Consider the following 20,670-nt stretch of genomic DNA (forward strand, 5'->3'; position numbering starts at 1 on the left):
ATTTTGAAAAGGGCCATATTAATAAATGCTGGATTTTTTTTTTTTAATTCGGAAGTAAATGAAATAGGCAGTAAAAATTAAGTTAATTACAAGAAGACAACCAAAATCAGCCACCCGGTAAAAACAAATAAGCAACAGTTATATATGGCCACACATTATAAGCACCTGTCCCTTCTGTATGAGAACTTTAGATTAATTTTACTATTGCTAGAGTGAGCTATGTAAAACGCAGACTGAATCATTCATTCATTCAACAAATATTCATGGAGTGTCCACTATGTGCTAGGGGCACTGTTCACAGGCACTGGTGATACAATGAACAATACACTTTCCCTGCCCCTCCAAGTAGCTTAAAATCTCATAGGGAAGACAAATAGGCAAATAAAAACAGGTAAATGAGAACACATAGGAGGGTGCCACAACTACTTCTGGGAGGACAAGGAATGCTTCCCAGAAGTGGCCCCCAAGCTGAAACACAAAAGACAAAGCAGAACTGGCCATGCGATTGAGAGAGTAGGTCTCTTCACTACAATGTATGACTCATGGTTAATACTGAACCCCAGATTCTTACCACACTGCCTGTCACATAAAAAATAGCCAATAAATATCTGTTGACTGAATTAATTTACTGAGATTAGAAAGAGAAGAATGAGGAGGTCTGGAGGGGGTGAGGGAAGGAGGGTGGAGAGTTGAGAGGTTCACTTGCAGATGAGTTGAGGTTGGTACTATAGCACATCTAAAAGGAGCTTCCCAGTGAGCAGGGGAACACATAGGTCAGGCGTTCCAGACTAACATCTGAGTTAGACATATACAATGTCAAGTTATTAATACACAAGGGACTATGATTCCAAGAGATATTAAGTAGTATGAGCTGAAACGAGCCTCAAGGAACATCATTTAAAGGATGTGCAAGAAAACAGGAATCTGCATCTGAAAAGTAGACAGAGAAACAGCCAAAAAGGGGGAAAAAGGGACTTTAATGCATACTCATGGAAACCACTAGAAGGAAAGCATTTTAAAAATGTTCTCAGTTCCTTCACTCCTCATCCACAACGATTATTTCCCTTATTTCATCTCACTTAGACATCCCATGACCAAACTCTGGATTTCTATCATCACCCAAAGACACTGTCTGGAATATCTCAATGTCCAGCACCCAAGTCTGTCACCAACTGCCCCTAATCTTCCCGCTCATTTACTAAGCGGCAGTCCAACAATTCTTCAACCCCTTTCTTCCATTCAGTAAATGCCCCTTCATCCCTCCACTGGTTCACTCTCATTAGCATAGAAACTATACTTCCTCCTTCTATTATCAACACCACCCTTAAACTCATATACCCCCTCTAGCTACCACCATTTTCTCTGTTCTCCTTCATAATAAAACTTCTAGAAAGAGGTGCCCACAGCCACTGTTTCCATTCCCCCACTTTTCATTTTTTCCTAAACTTGCTCAACCTCTGACAAAAAGTCAATTCAACTCCTTAGACAGCATGAGGCCTTTCCAAACCTGGCCACAAACCATTCTAACCATACTTCTCATGTTTGTTCTGTGCCACCCCCACTCCCCCAGCCTGTGGGGCAGATACCCTGACTGACTGACTTTCTCAGGAGCATGCCATCTGCTTCCAAGCCACCAGGACTTTATCCAGCACACCGACTGTCAGCATAAGCTACTAATCGAAAGACCTGATCATGAGTTCTTGCTTCGTACTTGTTTGGACAAATCACTTACCTTCCCTAAATTGAGAGGATAATAATATCTGCCTCAAAGGATTGTTGGGAAATAATTTGAATAAAGTATATAAGAAAATGGCTAACAAATAGTAAATACTCAACAAATGTGTTGGTATCTACTACATACTGGTTCAAATATTCAACAAGTATTTATTGAGCTCCTCAATGAACCAGGTACCATTCTGGGATCTGGGGATATAGCAGCAAACAAGACAAAACCCCTGACTTTGTGAAGATTCCATTCTAGCAGCCCCCCTATTATACTTCCTAGCCCTTGAAATCTGCCCTCCTTTTTATAAGGGGTAGTTGAAATCTTACTTCCTACATAGTCTTCTCAGACATCCCCAGGAAGAAGTTGATGCTCTTCTTCATTATGCTCACTTGTCAAGTATCCACACCTTTAGTATCATCACCTAATGCCTATTCAATGTGGACTCCATGAAGACTGCTCCTTGTTCATAGCTCTACCTCCAGCACCGGCACAGTATCTGGTATATAGTATTAATAGGTACTCATACAAAATTTAAATGAATTCATTTTTTATCTCATTTATTATAGTAACAAAATAAGCCATGTCCTTGCTTATTAAAATGCAGTGTCTATCTCTACCAATATGTAACTAGATAACCATTATATCTGAATATTTTCATTACTAAGGGTTTTGTTTGTTTGTTTGTTTGTTTGTTTGTCTATTTGTTTAGAGACAGAGTCTTGCTCTGATGCCCAGGCTGGAGAGCAGACGCAAGATCATAGCTCTCCGCAGCCTTGAACTCTTGGGCTTACACGATCCTCCTGCCTTAGCCTCCCAAGTAGCTAAGACTACAGGTGTGTACCACCATGCCCAGCTAATTTGTTTGTTTGTTGTAGAGAGGGGGTCTCACTATGTTACCCAAACCAGTCTCGAACTCCTAGCCTCAAGTGATCTTCCCAGCTTGGGCCTCCCAAAGCACTAGGTTTACAGGCCTGAGCCACCACACCTGGCCCCCCAAGTTTCAACAAATTCATTAAATTCACCTACTTTTCAAAGGTTTAGCTTAATGTTTAAAAGTAGGCTCAAAAAATACTTGAAATGTCACTATTACAATGTATTTACTACTGTTATATGGGGAATAGCAATTCAATAACTAAAGAATAATGAAAGAAAATTAGTCAAACTATGAATATTTTAGATATCTTTTTAAAAGATATCATCAGTGAAACTAAGGTTAAGTAGAAAATATATCTATTCAGACTTCTATAGTGCACAATGAGATTTTATATATTACCTCAAAATATCACAGAACTCAGACATAGCAAAGAGATATGCTTTAAAGTAATATGACCATCCAACAGTCAAAATAGTTGTGTCTATAAATAAAACTACTAGGAATTTTTCATGACTTGTTTACAGGTAATGGTATAGTCACCATCAATGTTTTCTAATAACCACAGAAATACTCCTCTTTTAGTATTTTGTTTGAAACATTTCAATCATATTAGCAGGATAGGGGAATGAAAGGCTTTTGGTTTTGCCTGCAAGCTCAGAAGTTCTTGGGATGAGCACCACATTATTAGATGTGACATAAAATGCCTACCACATGCCAGTGCCAACCGCCTAGAGAAGTATGCTAACAGAAGAGAGGAGGAACACAGACGGAGGAAGTACTCTCCAAGGGACGTAGACTACAGTAGTGAGAAACTTATTTTAAAACCTGGGTAACTTCCGCTATGAGGGTCATGAGAAAAAGCAATCTAAACTATGTACGTTAATAAAAACGTGGCTCATTTCTACTTACACCTCTAACAATATCTAAATTGGTCTTGCAGTACAGAGTGCTACTGAAATGTCCAACATGGGGACATCTGTGTTTGTGTCCTTAAAGACCCAAATATGAAGTATATTGTTTTTGACTTCAAGTGTCTAATTTTGGCCCTAATTAGGATCAAACATGAATCAATTAAATTCAACCCACTAATAATTAAAATAAAATGAATCAGAAATATTCATATTAAGGTTATTAAAATCCAGTGTATACTAAAATCTGATACTGAAAACAGCTATGGGCTATTACCTTAAAATTGAAATATAAAATAAAAGTAAATGAAAAGGATTGTAAATCTAGAAAACATAGGTGCACTGAAATGGCTAAAACACTTCTATTGCCTAATCTAACAAAACAACTTCTGATCTTTTACTATCTCTAATTTTTACAAAAACCAGTACAAAAGAGAATTTGCTTCTGTAAGAAATTAATTTTTCCCATATAAGTAGTTCTAAAGACCAAGAATATCAGATATTAGGGCAGCAATAGCACTTATAATGACAGATCAAATGAACATAGTTGGTTTGATAAAAATTATTCCTTACCTCATATGTTGCAAGTCGATCCAAGTAGGTTAATAATTTCAGTCTACAACGGCAAAGTTCCTTTTGTTCCAGTGTCAACCTGTTTTGAATAACTACATTAGACCACACTTGCACAGAAGTACATTTCTATAGGTGTTAAAATGAAAATGACTAATATTCCATTGAGTTCAAAATTCATGAAACAGTATACAAAAGCACAAGGGCCATAACAGTAAATGCATTTGATCTAAGCTGCCAAAATAATTTAGAGTAATTATCACTAGTAAAGAACACACTGAAATGACAAGTTATTTTAAAGAAATTATCAAATGAATAGCGATAAATCATTTACTTTGAAAAGTTCACTAATTTAAGTAGTTCTCGTCTCTTCTTGAGCTCTTTTTCCTTTTTATTCTTGGCAGGCTCTTCATCAGGTGGGGAAAGCTCCTCATAGGAAATATTGTCAATGTCTACTTCACCAGGTAATGTAAATCTGCAAGGAAAAAAATCTATTTGATTATTTTTTTTTAATTTAATGTAGTGAAAAGCTGCTTTCTCTTATTTTATTTCTCCTGATTTTTATTGATTTCCATAGGAACAAAAACAATTATTTGAAAAAAAATTTTGCCATTGTAAGCAAAGTGATTCATACATTATATTCATTGGACAGGCAAAAAGTCATCAGTAATCATCACAGATAGAAATTTAAAAATTACGAAAATGAAGGCCGGGCACAGTGGCTCAGGCCTGTAATCCTAGCACTCTGGGAGGCCGAGGCGGGAGGATCTCTTTAGGTCAGGAGTTCAAGACCAGCCTGAGCAAGAGCCAAGACCCCGTCTCTACTAAAAATAGAAAGAAATTAGCTGGACAGCTAAAAATATATAGAAAAAATTAGCCAGGCATGGTGGCGCATGCCTGTAGTCCCAGCTACTCGGGAGGCTGAGGCAGAAGGATCACTTGAGCCCAGGAGTTTGAGGTTGCTGTGAGCTATGCTAACGCCACAGCACTCTAGCCTGGGCAACAGAGTGAGACTCTGTCTCAAAAAAAAAAAAAAAAAATAGAAAATGAAAACTATTTTGGAAAACATGTGGAATTATATTCATCCAGTGTAAAGCAGCCCGTGCAGAAAATGTCCATAGTTTGCTATTTGAATCACTTCCATTTAAAGTCTTAAGATGATAATAAATGTCAATCTCATTTTAATTATTTACTTCTCAGATATAATCTCACATTTATATCTCAAAAGAAGTTCTGTCTGATAAGCAATGGCTCTTGTCAAATAACTTTATGACATTATCATTATTAACTGGCATTTGAATGGTGCTTAGAAGTTTATAAGGTGCTTTCATAAGATATATAATCACTCAAAGTAATTTTTTGAAGAAGGTATGATTCTACAAATTAGGAAAGTGAAGCTCAGATTTGCCTAAGGTGGTTCATCTGACTAGTAAACAAAGCCAGGTAAGTGTGTTAAGCTCCAGCTGAGAAATGTTCAGTGTTCAATAAACATTTGTAGAACCTGCTGTTTCATCAGCACCAAACTCTCACATGCAAACATTTAAAGGAAAGAAAGCAGTGACCTCAGATAAGAAAGCATTCATTAAAGGCAACTTGCTTCATTACACGATAACCTAAATAAAGAAAAGTCTACCGAGTCCAATGTCTCGGCTTGAAAGTTTTCACAAAGTCACCTTTACTTTGAATTCAATTCTTTCTATAACCAACCTGCCATCATCCACTCCTTTCCCTATTGCCAAAAGAGCCTCCAAGTCTGTGCCTTTTAATCCATATTGAAGCAGTTCTTTCGCAGCATCCACATTTTCGGGAACTCTTTCCAAACACTCATGGAGAACCCAAGATCGCTTCTTTATTTTACTCTAAGTACAAAGAAAATACAAAACAGAGGCATTAAAGAACCCATGAAATCTTACAGCAACTAACAACTGCCTTTAGAATTATCAAGTTATATATCTGACGTATTATAGCTATTTAAGAACTTGGCTACAGGTAGCTGCTAGAGAAGCTCAACAGAAAAATAACTAATTCTCTAATGGTGATTACAGTTGGATGCAAGGACTGTGATTCCAACTGCTTTCTTTCTTGTAATAAGCCACACTAAAACACTAAGCTCAGTACTCTCTTTTTTATATATGAAAGTATCTTTCCAAACTTCTATAGTTGCCTTTGGTTTGCATTTTGGCTATATAATATAGTAGAATATAAGCAGAAAGGCAAGATATGTCCTATTGCAATTAATAAGCATGTTTACCTTTGAAATAAAACTAGTGAGGCATAATACATCGTTTCTGTATATATCTGACCATGAGATGTATTGCAGAATGTAGATGATAACTTAATCATAAAATGTTAAGTAATGCTGTTCTCTGGAAAGACCAAGGGCCTATTCTGCCCTTCAACTCCATTCAAAATCCCTGACTTGCACTCTTCCTAGAAAGAGCTGCCATGGTTACAAACCTGAAGTAAGATTTGACTCATATCGTATGCTCCTTTATACATTCCATTGTATCATTTCTTTCTTCAAGTGTCTCTTAACTGACTTCCCTTTTTCCATATCTGCAGCCTCGATACCAGTCTAAATCATCAATACATAATACCTGGGACACTGTAGGAGCTCTTTTGCCCCTAGCAGGGTTTCCTATTCTCCTTCCTCTCCAATTCTCTTCTACATTATCTTCCTCTGCACTTCCACAGACAAAAATCCACAACATGGATAAAGACCTAACTCATCACAAGCTTTCAACATTTTCCCAAATCCAAATCAATATATCTTTCCAATCATATTTCCTATTGTTCACTGTTGTCAAATACCAGCTCCAGCAAACACAGAGTTCATATAGCTATGAAATACTAACCAGGCACCTACTGTATACTAGGCACTGAACTAGACACAAGGATACAGCAGTGAATAAAACAGATTTAGTCACTGGCCTCAATGAGTCCAGTATGACATGAGTCTTGCTCAATGGTTTTTAAATTGCTCATACCAATTGCCCTGTGAAGAATGCCTTCTTCCCTTCTAACTCTAGAAGGCCCACTTTAAATCCTTTCAAGCTCTGGTCAAAACATCTTCACTGCATAAAGATAATCACCAAGTCTATGAGGATCACTACCTTCTCTGGGTTCCTAGGGCTTTATCTGAAATGTTCTTGGATGGTCATGTCTATTTTAAGAATCAAGCCTGACTTCTCAGTAAGATTATAAGCTCCCTAACAGCAAGGGCCACATTTATGTCTCTCCTGTACCTCTTGACAGTCCTTATGGGACTGGAAAGTCCTTATGGTACTTGGAAATGGGACCTCTGGGAAGTACTTAGGTCATGAGGGTAGAGCCCTCATGATAGGATTAGTGCCCTTATAAGAGACCTAAGAGAACTTGCTTCCTTTCTCTCTCTTTCTCTCTCTCTCTCTCCCCCTTCTCTGCCATATGAGAACACAACAAGAAGGAATTAATCTATAAACCAGGAAAAGGGCCCTCACCAGGAACGAAATTGGCCAACACCTTGATATTGGACTACCCAGCCTCCAGAACTGTGAGAAATAAATTTTTGTTGTTTAAGCCACCCAGACTATGATATTTTTGTTATAGCAGCCCAAACTGACTGAGACAAGGTTACATGACAAGTTAAACTATGGGAGGCAGGTAGCAGGAAGTAACCAATCATGGGATTCAAGCAAAGAAGAAGTATCTGGCAAGTTTAATATGTCACTTATCTATATATTGCCTCTCAGCTCCAAATTTCCCCTCAGAGCTGGCTATGTGACAGCATTTCTCACATGCAGCTGAAAAGATATTAAGTTTTGGCAGTAGAAGACACCAGAAGACCACTGTGAAGGAAAAGCCTCTGGCTCCTAGCTCTGATGTGCTTTGGTTCTTCTTGCTCCTATGGCTTGGCAGCCAACAAGACATGTGGGGAAAATCCAAGGGTGCTTTAGTCCCCCTTCCTCTTGCCGTGGACAATTTCCCATTGAGGTTGAGCAGCACTCCCGTGGGCAGATTCTTTCCCAGTGAATCTCTTGGGCACCTGAGAGGGAAGTTTCCCAGACTGGGAGCTATAGGAAGCACATCTACAGCTGTAGGGATTCTTTTTCTTTCCAGTCCTGGCCATGGTTCCTTATTTATCTACCAGCCTTGGGCTGCATGCATGCTGGTGGGGGGTTTCCTGCTTGCCAGTCCCTGGGGGCTTCTGACTGCGCCCCCACCTCAGTTCACTGGTCCTTTAACTGCAGGTGTCCAGCTTTCCTATTCATGCCACATTCCCTTGGACCAGCCTTGGCCCAGGGCAATGTAGACAACTTCTCTACCATCCAACATGCTATAACCACCCCTGGCCCCGTGAGGTCTGAATGCCAACTTAGGAGAGGAGGCCCCCCTTCCAGGTCTGCTCCCTCCAGGGGTATGTTCCTTCAGCCCTAGGGTATTTCTTAGAGTTCTTTTTACCCCTTTATAGTTGATCTCTGGTTACTAGAAAATAATTCTCCATATTGAAACTTTCCCTGTTCCAATTACTAATGTGGTTTCTGGCTCCTGACTAGACCCTGACTAATGTAAGTGAAGAGAGCTGACTGTGTAACAGTAAGGGAAAGGATTAGGCCAAGGCCAGGTAGCTGGCTGGTTTATCAGCGAATATTTGTTCCCACATCTTCAGCAACAAAGTCCAGCTATAGGGGCTAATAGAATCTAACAAGATAATTTTTCCAGGTGAGAAAAACACACTCTATTGGCTGTAGAAAAGTCAGCAATGTAAAGTTCTCTAAAATGAAGACTTATCATCAAAAGATATTCCATGAATATGAATTTTACCAAGTTACCTAAACATTCACACATACCAAATAATTCTGAATTGAAGCAATGTTGACCGCTGATTTCCTCCACTGCCTCTGATATACTAGGTCAGTATCCAGGCCGTAGGTATGTGCCAAAGACAAGGCTTCCTCATACTCTTCATTTTCAATCTTTAGACAAGGAAACAGAAACAGGAATGTTACATGACCGAATTATCCACAGGGTCCCTAAGATACGATGAATGATTATAATTCTTTCGACCTATACAGCATGTTATAAATTCCCGTGTGTTGTGGCACAAAGAAGCCCACAGACATTCTGAGGACCAAATAGATTAGGCATTTCCTAGACACTAAAGATGAAACACAAAAGGTGCAAAGCTCTCATTGGTAGCGTAAAACAACGGCGAAACCAGGCCAACAGTGCCACAGCCCGACTCCTGCAGTTATCCGTGCTGCTCCTGCAGTGTCATGAACAGCACAAACAACGTGAACACTCACTGTTGGAAATAATTGGCTTCCCAGGCAAGTCCCTGACTAGAAAGCAAGTCTGCATTCCTTCCCTCACCATCTGGAGTCTGAGTAGACAGCTGTACCTCAACACAGATAAAGGGAGCGCTGATGGCCACAAGAAGGGTGGCAAAAAAAACAGGCTATGCCACAAAGTAGATAATCAGTCTAAGTGAATTCACATCTTATCGACAGCTTTGATTCTGATTACTTAGGTACAAATACCAGCATTATTTTCAAAAGCGTTATAATACTAACATTTCTAGCATGTTAATGATCCAATTGCCCTCTTTAAATTTCTTCATTTATTGAAAAATTAGCTTTTTCTCAAAAAAATAAAATAAAATCTTGATGCTTTCAAATTTGACAGCGATAGGATACTGTCTCACCTTCCTCTGATACAGCTCCTCTGGAGTGGTAGAGCGCAAACTCACGAGGCGGTAGTTTTTGGTAATGGTCCGCGGGCGTTTCCGCGGAGGTGCAAATCGCTCCATTTCAGTCACTAGGTAAAGGCCCTGTTTGATGTAACCAAAGTAGCGAGCCTTGGCAGATATTTCGTGATCAGAATCAGAATCCTCTTCTCCTTCATCTTCTTCTCCAGCTCTGATCTCCAAACGAGATCGTTTGGGGGCAAGTTTAATCTCACACTAAATTGAAAAAGGATATATGAAATTAATAGTGAGGAACTAAAGACAACTTTTTAGAGTTAATGAAAGAAAACACATTTTTAATTCTTCTCTGGTTTGATTCATTACGTCAGCCCTGTGATTCAGCTTAACAATGGAATTCAAAGGAACCCAATGACAAACATTACACATATTAGCTCCAGAAACATGCACATATATTATCACCTCCCAAACTCCAAAATTAAAGCCTGTTTTAATAAGAGGTCATTAATATGGTCTTATAAATATGTGCCTGGTAATTATTTTCGAGAAATAAAGAAGTTGAAAATGCTGATTTATTTTACTTTTGATATTTTTGTACATGCTGTGGAAAAATAAGATAATGATTTTTTTTCATCTCCTTAGAGACGGAACATGAGGTATTTATATTTGCTTTACCGAGACTAGCTTTCCCTCACCCCCTTTTAAAAATGTCTAACAGCTTCACAAAGTTCTAAGTCTGAAAGCCTGGTTGTTAAAGATAACTTTCATTCTAGACTTAACAGAGTTGGCTTAGATTTTAAGCCATAGTTCTCTACAAAGAACATCTTTAGACTCAGTAACAAACTTTGGAGTAAACAATATTTGTCAGTCTGCACTGCAGAAGTGAAAGCTATTGAAAGTTGTTACTCTTGAAAGACTTAAATAAGAATTTTAAATAACCAAAACATAACTTTAAAGAACTAGCCACTATTTTGAAGTCTTTTGTCATGATAATCAAGTTTTTATTACTAAAAGAACCAAAATTTTAAGTTGCTACACTTAGTAGAAATAGGTTAAAGACTATTATTTCTTAGGTAGGAATACCGCTCTACAATTTAAGATGACTAATCAGGGAGAATAAAAATCTACGACTTCAGTGAAGAAGAAATCCTTTATAGATGGCAAAATGACTACAAATTTTCCTCATTCTCTTAAATTACAAAATTTTTTAATTCAGTAAACAATGGATTTCTTTTAGGGGGGAGGGAGGATATTGTACCCAATGTCTAATTCCAATCACAGATTTTTTTGTTTCTAAAGACAAGATTAGATCATGGAACTAAAATAAAAGGCCAGGTATTTAAGTTTTTGGTGAAATACATATCTATTTTCAAACAAAGAGGAAACAAACAAGCCTTGCCTCCAAACTTAAAAATCCCCCATCATGGGTAGCAGTTACTTGTGGTGATGGTTCAAACCATTCACAGGATTTTCCCAGTAAATTCTTCAAAGTTTTCACTGATGATACAGTCAAAGCACCAGAGCATCGAGCCAAAGTCACCGCATTGTCTGCCCACCAGTTGACATCTATCAGCGGGTAAAAGGACTCTCTGTCTAACGGGAGAAAAGTAAATCAATACAAATGCATCTGTAAATGTGGTTTAAATACAACATATTCAGTATAATAATCAATTTAAAAATAAAATTCACCTACATTATTTGGGCTCCAAAGATATATTAAATAAGAAAAACTAAAGTCTAAGTCATCACTGAAATTTTTCCTCATGCATGAGATACAAAATGGTATTTCATTTAATCAATGCCCAAGTGCCAACAACTGATCAAAGTCTAAAGCTCTAAGGATACAGAGATAAGTAACTTAAGGTCCTTCAACTCAAGAATATACTGTGGAGAGAGATACATCACCATTTGCAACATAATAACTCGAAAGGTAGATGTATACAAGGTGTACAAATACAAAAGTTAAAAAAGGTTTCAGAAAATGTACACATATCACATTCAGATAAACGAGAGAATTATACCCTTTAGAAAAATGTAAGACAGATATATAATTATTTCTGGTGCTAATTTCCTCTTAAACTTATAACTAATCATACAGAAAAAACATTCAAGGCTAGTAAAAAATTTTTAGAGGTGAAAATGAATTATGGTTCACCAAACTGAGGTATTTAAAAGGAAATGCCATAATATTTATTGTAACTTTATTGTGCTTTTTTAACCTCGCCTATTACACAAAAAGTATGATATGGTTTTAAGCAAATACACACAACAGTAAACCATATATTTAAAAACATATTTAAACATTAGATTAAGGAGAGAGAGGTCTTTAAATTGGAATTCAGCACCATGAGAATAACTCACTATTTTAATGAAAACAAAAACCATAACAACATTTTCTTCCAATGTAAGCCTGAGGCAATTCATATAAATAAGGAATTCCAAGAAAACATGAAAAGCAGAGTTCCTCAGGCTTATAGCTACACATAAAGTAGAAAGGGGAGCAAGTCATTTTAATCAAATTCTAACTCCTACTTTGACAAATTATTATTTTTCCTCAAAAATGTTTCTGAATGAATATTTCGAATGATTAACAAAAGCAGATTATTCAAAGCACAGAACCTGATACGTGATCTTAATCTATATTTATAATCTTCTTTAGATGTGAACTAAAAGCATATTACAATATAGAATTTAAACCTTGTGACTATCACTGATTTTATACGAAACACAAAAACCAAGGGATGTCTAACTTTGAGAACTTTACCTGAAGAAAAATGATCCTTAGTCAAAAACCAAAAGTAAAAAACTCAAAGTAAGCCTAAAAGGTTTTTAATTTTCGTGTTTTAATATGCTAACTAAATGATAATTATTACTTTTAAATGTAAATCTTAATTATTCTATAATATTTATAAAAGTAATATATGCTCATTGCAAAAAAAAGAATTTCTTTTAAACATGAGATGTATAGGAAGAAAGTCCACCAACCTAACCAAAATTTCCTTTCAGTCCCACAGAGATAACTACTCAGTATTGATCCTTTGATGAGCCTCTTTCAGCTGTCTCCCCCAGCAGCATCTGAAAAGGGGTGTGCTGCGAGCACTGAACACAGACTGCCGTCTCAGTGCAGAATTGTGGCAGGAGAGCTGTACTGCACACCCCAGCTCTGATTTAGCCTTTGGGAAACCCCAACCATCAAAAAATTGCATCTGTTGCCTTTACTCAATTCTATGAAATCTTGGTGTTTCTTCCAACGTGAAGCAGAAGTATCTAGAGACTTTTTACATCATCTAAAGAGCACCTTAGATAATAAAGGAGCCTCTTAAGGTTTTAATTAACAAATTTCATACAACTTACCTTTGATTTTTTTTCTCTTCTCAACAGAGAGCCTCCAATCAGGATTAAGGTCATCATAGCCTGGCTAAATATGAAAATATGCACAAGACTTCTTCAGTCAACTATGTAAGAAAATTATGAGACAATCATCAAGAACTATGGAATTTAAAAACACCAAAACACAGAAAAGATACTTTCCCTTGATCTCTCAGTTACAACTACTTGAAATCTATTCCTCACCATAACAGTCTAGGAAAAGCAAATGTTCTTACACTTAAAATGTGCACATGCAGGTACTGTGACTCAATTTAATAAAGAAAATAGCATGCATAAGAATAAGATAGCATGCATACAATTAATACAAATGAAAGCAAGATACACTAAAAATTCATTCTATACACATGCACACATACATATCTATATACTGGGAAGAGGGCAGCTGTGTGTTAGAGAATATACACTGGCTTGGATACAAGTCCTAGCCCTGCCACTTGTAAACTAAACAACCCCCCCCGGCCTTGGTTTTCATAGCTCTGAGACTTGACTAGGCAACCTCCATGTTAATTTTCCACGACTAAAAACTTACTAAGTAAAAAAGTCTAACCATGCAATCCTCAAATAAATCCATTCATATTCATATTCTACTCTTGTGGCAAAATAGTGTCATACTCACCTTTGAGAACATAATGGCACATCAGTATCTCTCAAATATCATAAAACAATTGAGATTAAGCCATTGCCAGACACACTCTTGGCTCACTGTTCCTTAAATCTCCAGAATTACAATAGTATGGGGAAAGACTAGTGAAAAAAATCACTATTTATTTGAAATTATAAATCCAAAAAAAGTGTCACTATACTTAAGTCAAACAAAATGTGCATTTTCATCTAAAGCAACAAAATAAGCATGGTTTATTATCAATTTACACTTTAGAATAATAATATAGATATTTTTTCCATAGCCTGAAAGAACTTCCTGCCCTCTACTAATAGGGTAAATCACTCAGAGCAAGACTTGCAGTCCCTGAGAAGAGAAGACATAATCTTTAAACTTTATCAGAAAAAAACAGTTGGCCGGCTGCGGTGGCTCACGCCTATAATCCTAGCCCTCTGGGAGGCCGAGGCGGGTGGATCGCTCGAGGTCAGGAGTTCGAGACCAGCCTGAGCGAGACCCCATCTCTACTAAACATAGAAATTAAAAAAAAAAAATTATCTGGACAACTAAAAATATATATAGAAAAAATTAGCCGGGCATGGTGGCACATGCCTGTAGTCCCAACTACTCGGGAGGCTGAGGCAGTAAGATCACTTAAGCCCAGGAGTTTGAGGTTGCTGTGAGCTAGGCTGACGCCACGGCACTCACTCTAGCATGGGCAACAAAGTGAGACTCTGTCTCAAAAAAAAAAAAAAAGAAAAGTTACCATAAAAGGGTATTTATATACCATGGGAAGAAATGGAGTATCCTGATTTACTTAATCACAAAAAAAGATGATTAAGTTTCAAAGAATTAGAATATAATAAGGTACATATTATTGAAAATAATCAACTAAATTGAAATCTTATTTGATCACTTTAAGACACTTTTACAATGCCTCGGAATCACCAGTAGTGCATGCCCTGACCATACACATGCACACCACATTGATATGACATGTGCACTTCCCCACTCACATTCTGGAGTACACAAAGGGAGTATGGAATAAAACTTTAAGCCCCTCAAACAGCAGTAACAATTGACAGTCAGCCTTCAGGAAATTTAAGGACATATAGATCACAATGAAATTTGACAAGAAATCTTGAGAAAAAAGTTTTAAAAAAAATCTCATTGGCATAAGTACTTTGAGAATGCAAAAAATGTGTGTCTTTATTAAAGTTAATGATGAGACGGAACACCATGAACAAGCAACACTCAGTAGAACCAAGGTCTGAAGTCATCTGGGACTTCCTTGCACATTGTTTAAATAATGGGCATCTCCTGTGAATTCAATTTTAAACACAAAGTGAAGACTTGTTCTTCTGCATCCAAAACTCTGTCATGCTCATCCCTGTATTCCCAGATCCGTCATAGTGCCCACCCATCGTAACAGCTAAATGCTGAATGAGTAAATGAATCAATTAGTCTTTTAAGTCACTTAATACTAATTAGAATGTCTAAACTATAGGAAAACTACCTGGCATTATACTATTCTTTGTATACTCTCTCAAAAGTGTGGTTTCTCCTATTTACTCAATAAATACTGCATACTTACACTATGAGACACAGACAGACAAAAAATCAGACATTACAGGCCCAACACTCAAGCATATAGAAAGCTAAGAAATGAATATAAATTACTATAACACAAGGTTAAATTTGATAACTACCCAAGAAGAGGTATAGATAAAAGTGTTAGCGGTCTTCAAAGGATGAAGAGAGAATTTTGGATATGGGTTTGAGAAAGATGAAGGAAATTCAAGAGATACATAGAAAGCCCAGTGGTGTTATGGTTTTAAGACTGAATATGATTTGGATGTGGAAAATAGAGGAAGACCTTCTAGTCTGAGAACATAATGTGAACAGAAGTACAGAGGTAGGAAAATATAAAGTTTATCCAGGGAAAAGAATAGATCAGTTTAACTAAAGTACAGGACAGCATATTTTAAATATCTTTATTTTTGTTTGTTTTGGGGTTTGGGGGAGAATGTTAATGATATCATTTTTTTAATGAGGTGAACTTCACATGACATAAAATTAAACATTTTTTAAAACAATTCAGTGGCATTTCAGTGCCTTTACCATGGTGTGCAACAACCATCTCTACCTAGTTCCAAACATTTCTATCACTCCAAAGTAAAACCCTTACCCATTAAGCAGTTACTCCCCAATCTTCTCATCCTGGGCCCCAGCAATCACTGCTTTCTATCTCTGTGGATTTATATACTCTGGATATTTTATATAAATGCAATCATAAAACATGTGGCCTTTTGTGTTTAGCTTCTTCAACTTGGTATAACGTTCTCCAGGTTCATCCATGTTGTAGCTCCGTATCTGCACTTCATTCTTTTTTATGGCTGAATAATATTGTGTTGTATGCATATACCACAATTCGTTTATCCACACACCCATTAATGGACATTTGGATTATTTCCACCTTTTGGCTGTTGTGAATAGTGTTACTATGAATATATATGTACATATATTTGTTTGAGTACCTGTTTCAAATTCTTTTGGATATATACTTAGCTATCTGTATTTTTGCCTTAGAAGTACATAACAGATTCATGCTAGACATCTGAACTAAATGTTAAACTTCACAATACTTGAGCATTTGATAAAATTATCTATACAGCATATTTAAGAAAAAGCCCAAATAAATTTCTAAACTTCACTTTACTTCAGACAGAGGTGGCTGCCAGACTAGCAACCTGACAATTGTCCTTTCCCAGTTTCTAAGGTGACATTCTCACTGCTGTCCCCATATCACTGAAGCTGGCCTAAACTCACTACCTTACTACCTCAGGGGCTCTACGCGTGAGCAGAATCGTGGCTGGGCCATGCTTTACCACATCCGATACAGACTTTGTGGACTGGTACTTGGTGAGCAGGACCACTAAGCTCCCCAAGACCCGTAAGAAAGCTCCCGGCACCAGGTGGATACACTCCAAGGGGCAACCTCCATGTCACTGTTCTGTACTTGTTGGAATTCAGAACACAGTATCCCAAAGTATGGACCCTCAACATGCTGAGTCTAAATGAAGGAGGCTGGAAGGGCCTCAGATGCAAAGTCTCTCTGACTTTCTCCTGTCTCCAGCCCCTCTTCCTCCCTCAAAGCAAGTCATAGAAAACAGAATTCCTCTTCCCCAAGATGTATCACAGAAACTAGAATTCTTCTCCCCCAAAGCAAGCCATAAAAGTTAAAACAGTCACTCTCTCTCTTCTCCCTTGAAGACCCTCATTTCAGAGGGATCCTGCCCCATGTGGGGATGGGTAGTATTACACAGAGAGGCCAAAATAATTTAAACAGACAGGTCTTGCTGGGTTCCGCCCCTCAGTCTACTGCCATTAAATTGTACCCTTTTATCTAATCACATTTCTACAAGGCTGTCCATTCTTCATCAAATCTAAGCATAAAAACAGACAGTTTTCCCTGGGTCTTTGGATCTTCATTTCTGACATCTCCTGCATCACATAATACTTTGATTAAATAGTTTGTTATGCTTTCCTCTTGTTAATCTGTCTTTTGTGATAAGAGTGTTGGCCATGTCCCTTATGGTGGGTGAGGAAAGGTATAATCACATCTTTCTGTCCCAACAGTTTCTGGCACCCAAATGAGGCAGCTGAGACACCTGACTTGCTCTGGACCCTGCAACTGAGGTCCTGAAACAACCAACAAAAAGCCAGCAAAGAATGGTAAGGATTTCTTTTACCAAGGGCACCTCTCCCGGATCTCTGTCTGTAGCGTCCATTTGAGAATGGAAGGTAAAAATTTCTCTCTATATCTTCCTTTTCAAATTCAGGTTAGCAAGAGAAAATCATCTGTTATTAAATAAACCTGTTATGCTTTCCTCTTGTTAACCTGTCTTTTGTTATAGGAGTGTCAGCCGTGACCCTTAAGGTGTGTATGGTAAGGTGTCATTACACCTCTCCACCTCTACATATTCACGCTACCATATGTCTGAAAACAGCCTAATAGGCCATCACTTTATAAAGTAGCAGTAGCCTAGAGGAGGATGTCTTAAGTATACCATCATAGCTTTTGTACAGAAGGGCCATTATGGCTAAAGCAATGTTTTCTTCAGATTTAAGGATTTTTTTCCTTTTTTTTTTTACCACTAGAATCTAAATATAATGAAGTCCCTGCCTCCAACAGCATAAAAACAACATTTCAAACGTTTATTCATTCCACAAATATTTATTATTATTTAATATGCTAAGTCTAAGTTAGAGTCTATGGATGAAATATGTACCTAGTGCCTATTCTAAAAGAGCTCACAGTCTAGAAAAGTTGTGAAAACAGCTGTGGATTATATCAAGATTAATGAATAAACTGCCATCTTACCAATTATCCTTCATTGATTCATCCACTTAGTAAATTTAGTCCAACACCTACTACAGGTTAAAGATAAAGTAAAATTAAAATGGAAAAGATAAGTTTCCATTCCATTTTCTAGACCTAAAGAAGTACAAATATGCAAGTAATAAAACTTCTTGAGAGAAAAATTAAGGCCAAAAATGAGATGTAAAGATATAAACATAACATATGGGAAATGTCTGAAATGAAAATCACTTAAGCAATCTTACTATATTCCAGACATGAACAAAATTTAATACTCACAGATTTCTAGCCAGATGGATTTTCATATTGACAATGAAAGCCAAAGTATTTAATCAACTTAAAACTGGATAGAAGTAAATCAGAACAGGCACTTCCACAACAATCTTTAATCATTAGGTTTTACAGAGAAAATAATCACACAAAGCATATTATAAAAACTAATATAGCGGCAAATTGCATGAAGAAAGACCCAAATGAACTGAATTCACAATTTCAGTAAAGGAGTTTAAGATTGTGCAGGGCAGCAGCAACACTATTTTCTTCTCAAGCAATGTTTAAGCTAAAATTATAAACTGACTATATTATATATTATCACATAATCTATTTTGAACTAATTGGTTTGCCTACTCATTTCCTAGAGCAGTCATAAGGTAAGGCAAAGCTCTGCCCTACCTGGCTGACCCAAGCTCACTTGACTGCTGCTAGAGGAAAGAGAAAAGAGCAGCTGTCTCACTATTTTTCAGAGCCTGGGATTTCTCCTTAAAATAATTCCAGTGACGAGTACACACACAGACAGTCATATGTTTGGCAAACAACTATGTAACACCTCTCACTTATTACTATTTGCACATTTCTAGGTTCTTTACATAATGAACTGCAAGACTCCAGGGGATGTCATTCATATAAACTGCAAGGTGACATCTTTCCCTTGTTGTCTATTAATATCATATGCTGGTACCTGATTTGCCCAGATAGCAGTCGGTTCTTCTAAATGTAAGCACCGCAAGTCGATATCCTGAAAAAAGGCTTAAACTGTGAAGTCAGAAGACTTGAATCAAAATGGAATCTTGATTCCAACACTTAGTAATCTCAAGTTAACCTCTTTTAGCACTATTCCCATCTATTAAAATGGGTACAAAAATTTTATATTTAATAGGGGTACAGTGAGACTAGTGAAAAATATGCTCTATAAATAGTCAAGACTTACACTATAAATAATATTTATTTCAAACAATCCTCTCCAACACTATCAGATGATTTACTTTCCTCTGAGCATATATTTTCATAATATTAACATATTATCTTAGTCATTTGTTTATAATTTCCCTCATAAGACTATGAATATCTCAAGGACAGGGACTATGACTTCTTGTATTTCCTGCTCTAGCACTCAGTAGAGTCAGTAAGTAGTTGAATTTTATTATTTTACCATTATGTTATTATGCATATAGTAACAACCTACTCTATTTTATGGTAATATTACATATAAGATTTATTGTACTCACTATAATACATTAGATTTTAGTAATTCATATACTAAAGTTCAAATCTAAAACATCCAAGTTAATGTGATTAATTCCGAGGGTACAACTGAAAGACTCAAAGCATGGTTGTTCAAACTTTTCATGCTTGACAAAGAGTTGCTGCCCTCACCCCTTGTCCCAGTGCATCACAAATACTCCAAATATCTATGATAAAGCTAAGGGCTTATTAATGAGAGGCTTTCTCAATTATTTATTCTGGTACCTAGTACACAGTAACTACCTCAAAAGATGAGCATATCTGAGAAGGCTGAAGAAATCTGCATTACATCCACTGAGAAAAAAAAAATGTGTCTCTATGCTCTTAGAGATATCAAATAAAAAGAATTAATGTAAAAAATTAATAACTACAAAGAGTGATTCTAGTCTTTCTACACTATTACATATAAATCAGATCTTTCAAACAACAGAATGTTACTAAACTAATAACACACCAAGTATTGCAGGAAAAAAAATGTGTTCAGGACACTCTGGCATTCACTAGCCTAATAAATATTTCTTCTACCTATCTTTTTGGTTTTTAATGTCTTTCTTTTTCCATGTGGTCATGGAAAGACCACGAACATCAGAGTCAGAGAGATATAAAATCAAATCTCAGCTCTACTATTCACTTGCTGTATAACCCGAGAACAAAGTTAAGTGCTCATTAAGTTATAACTGATATGTCATCAGAGTAAATTTTCTAAAAGCTACAAGAATATCATATATATGCACCTTCATACATTAAGCTATAAAAGTCTGCAATAAGCATACTGAAAGAAACCAGAACGTCTGCGAAGAGGATGAAGCTTCATAGGATTGTCTATGGTGAAATGGAGTTTTAGAAAGTCTACCAGAAATGGTTAGACAAAAGTAGGGGCACAGAGAGGAGGATCCGGGAAGTAGAGTAAAGCAGCATAATGATCAGACTAGAGGAGATGACAGGTAAACAAAGGAATTTGCATTGTGACCATAATCTTAGGATTTTAAAGAAAAAAAAAATGGGTAAAATTAAATGCC

At 36.9% G+C, this 20,670-nt stretch overlaps 1 protein-coding gene across 1 annotated transcript in view; it reads right to left on the reverse strand.

Moving 5' to 3' along the window:
- Positions 1–20,670, reverse strand: part of NBAS (NBAS subunit of NRZ tethering complex) — a 319,324-nt gene that overhangs the window by 234,684 nt on the left and 63,970 nt on the right. The window contains exons 13-19 of the mRNA XM_045549061.1: positions 13,116–13,179; positions 11,161–11,354; positions 9,762–10,019; positions 8,908–9,033; positions 5,786–5,937; positions 4,413–4,553; positions 4,082–4,160 (exon numbers count right to left, since the gene is read on the reverse strand). Coding sequence (XP_045405017.1) covers positions 4,082–4,160; positions 4,413–4,553; positions 5,786–5,937; positions 8,908–9,033; positions 9,762–10,019; positions 11,161–11,354; positions 13,116–13,179 — 1,014 coding nt within the window. The remainder of the gene's footprint in view (positions 1–4,081; positions 4,161–4,412; positions 4,554–5,785; positions 5,938–8,907; positions 9,034–9,761; positions 10,020–11,160; positions 11,355–13,115; positions 13,180–20,670) is intronic.

The sequence above is a fragment of the Lemur catta genome, chromosome 4 (genome assembly GCF_020740605.2).
Source record: "Lemur catta isolate mLemCat1 chromosome 4, mLemCat1.pri, whole genome shotgun sequence".
NCBI lineage: Eukaryota > Metazoa > Chordata > Mammalia > Primates > Lemuridae > Lemur > Lemur catta.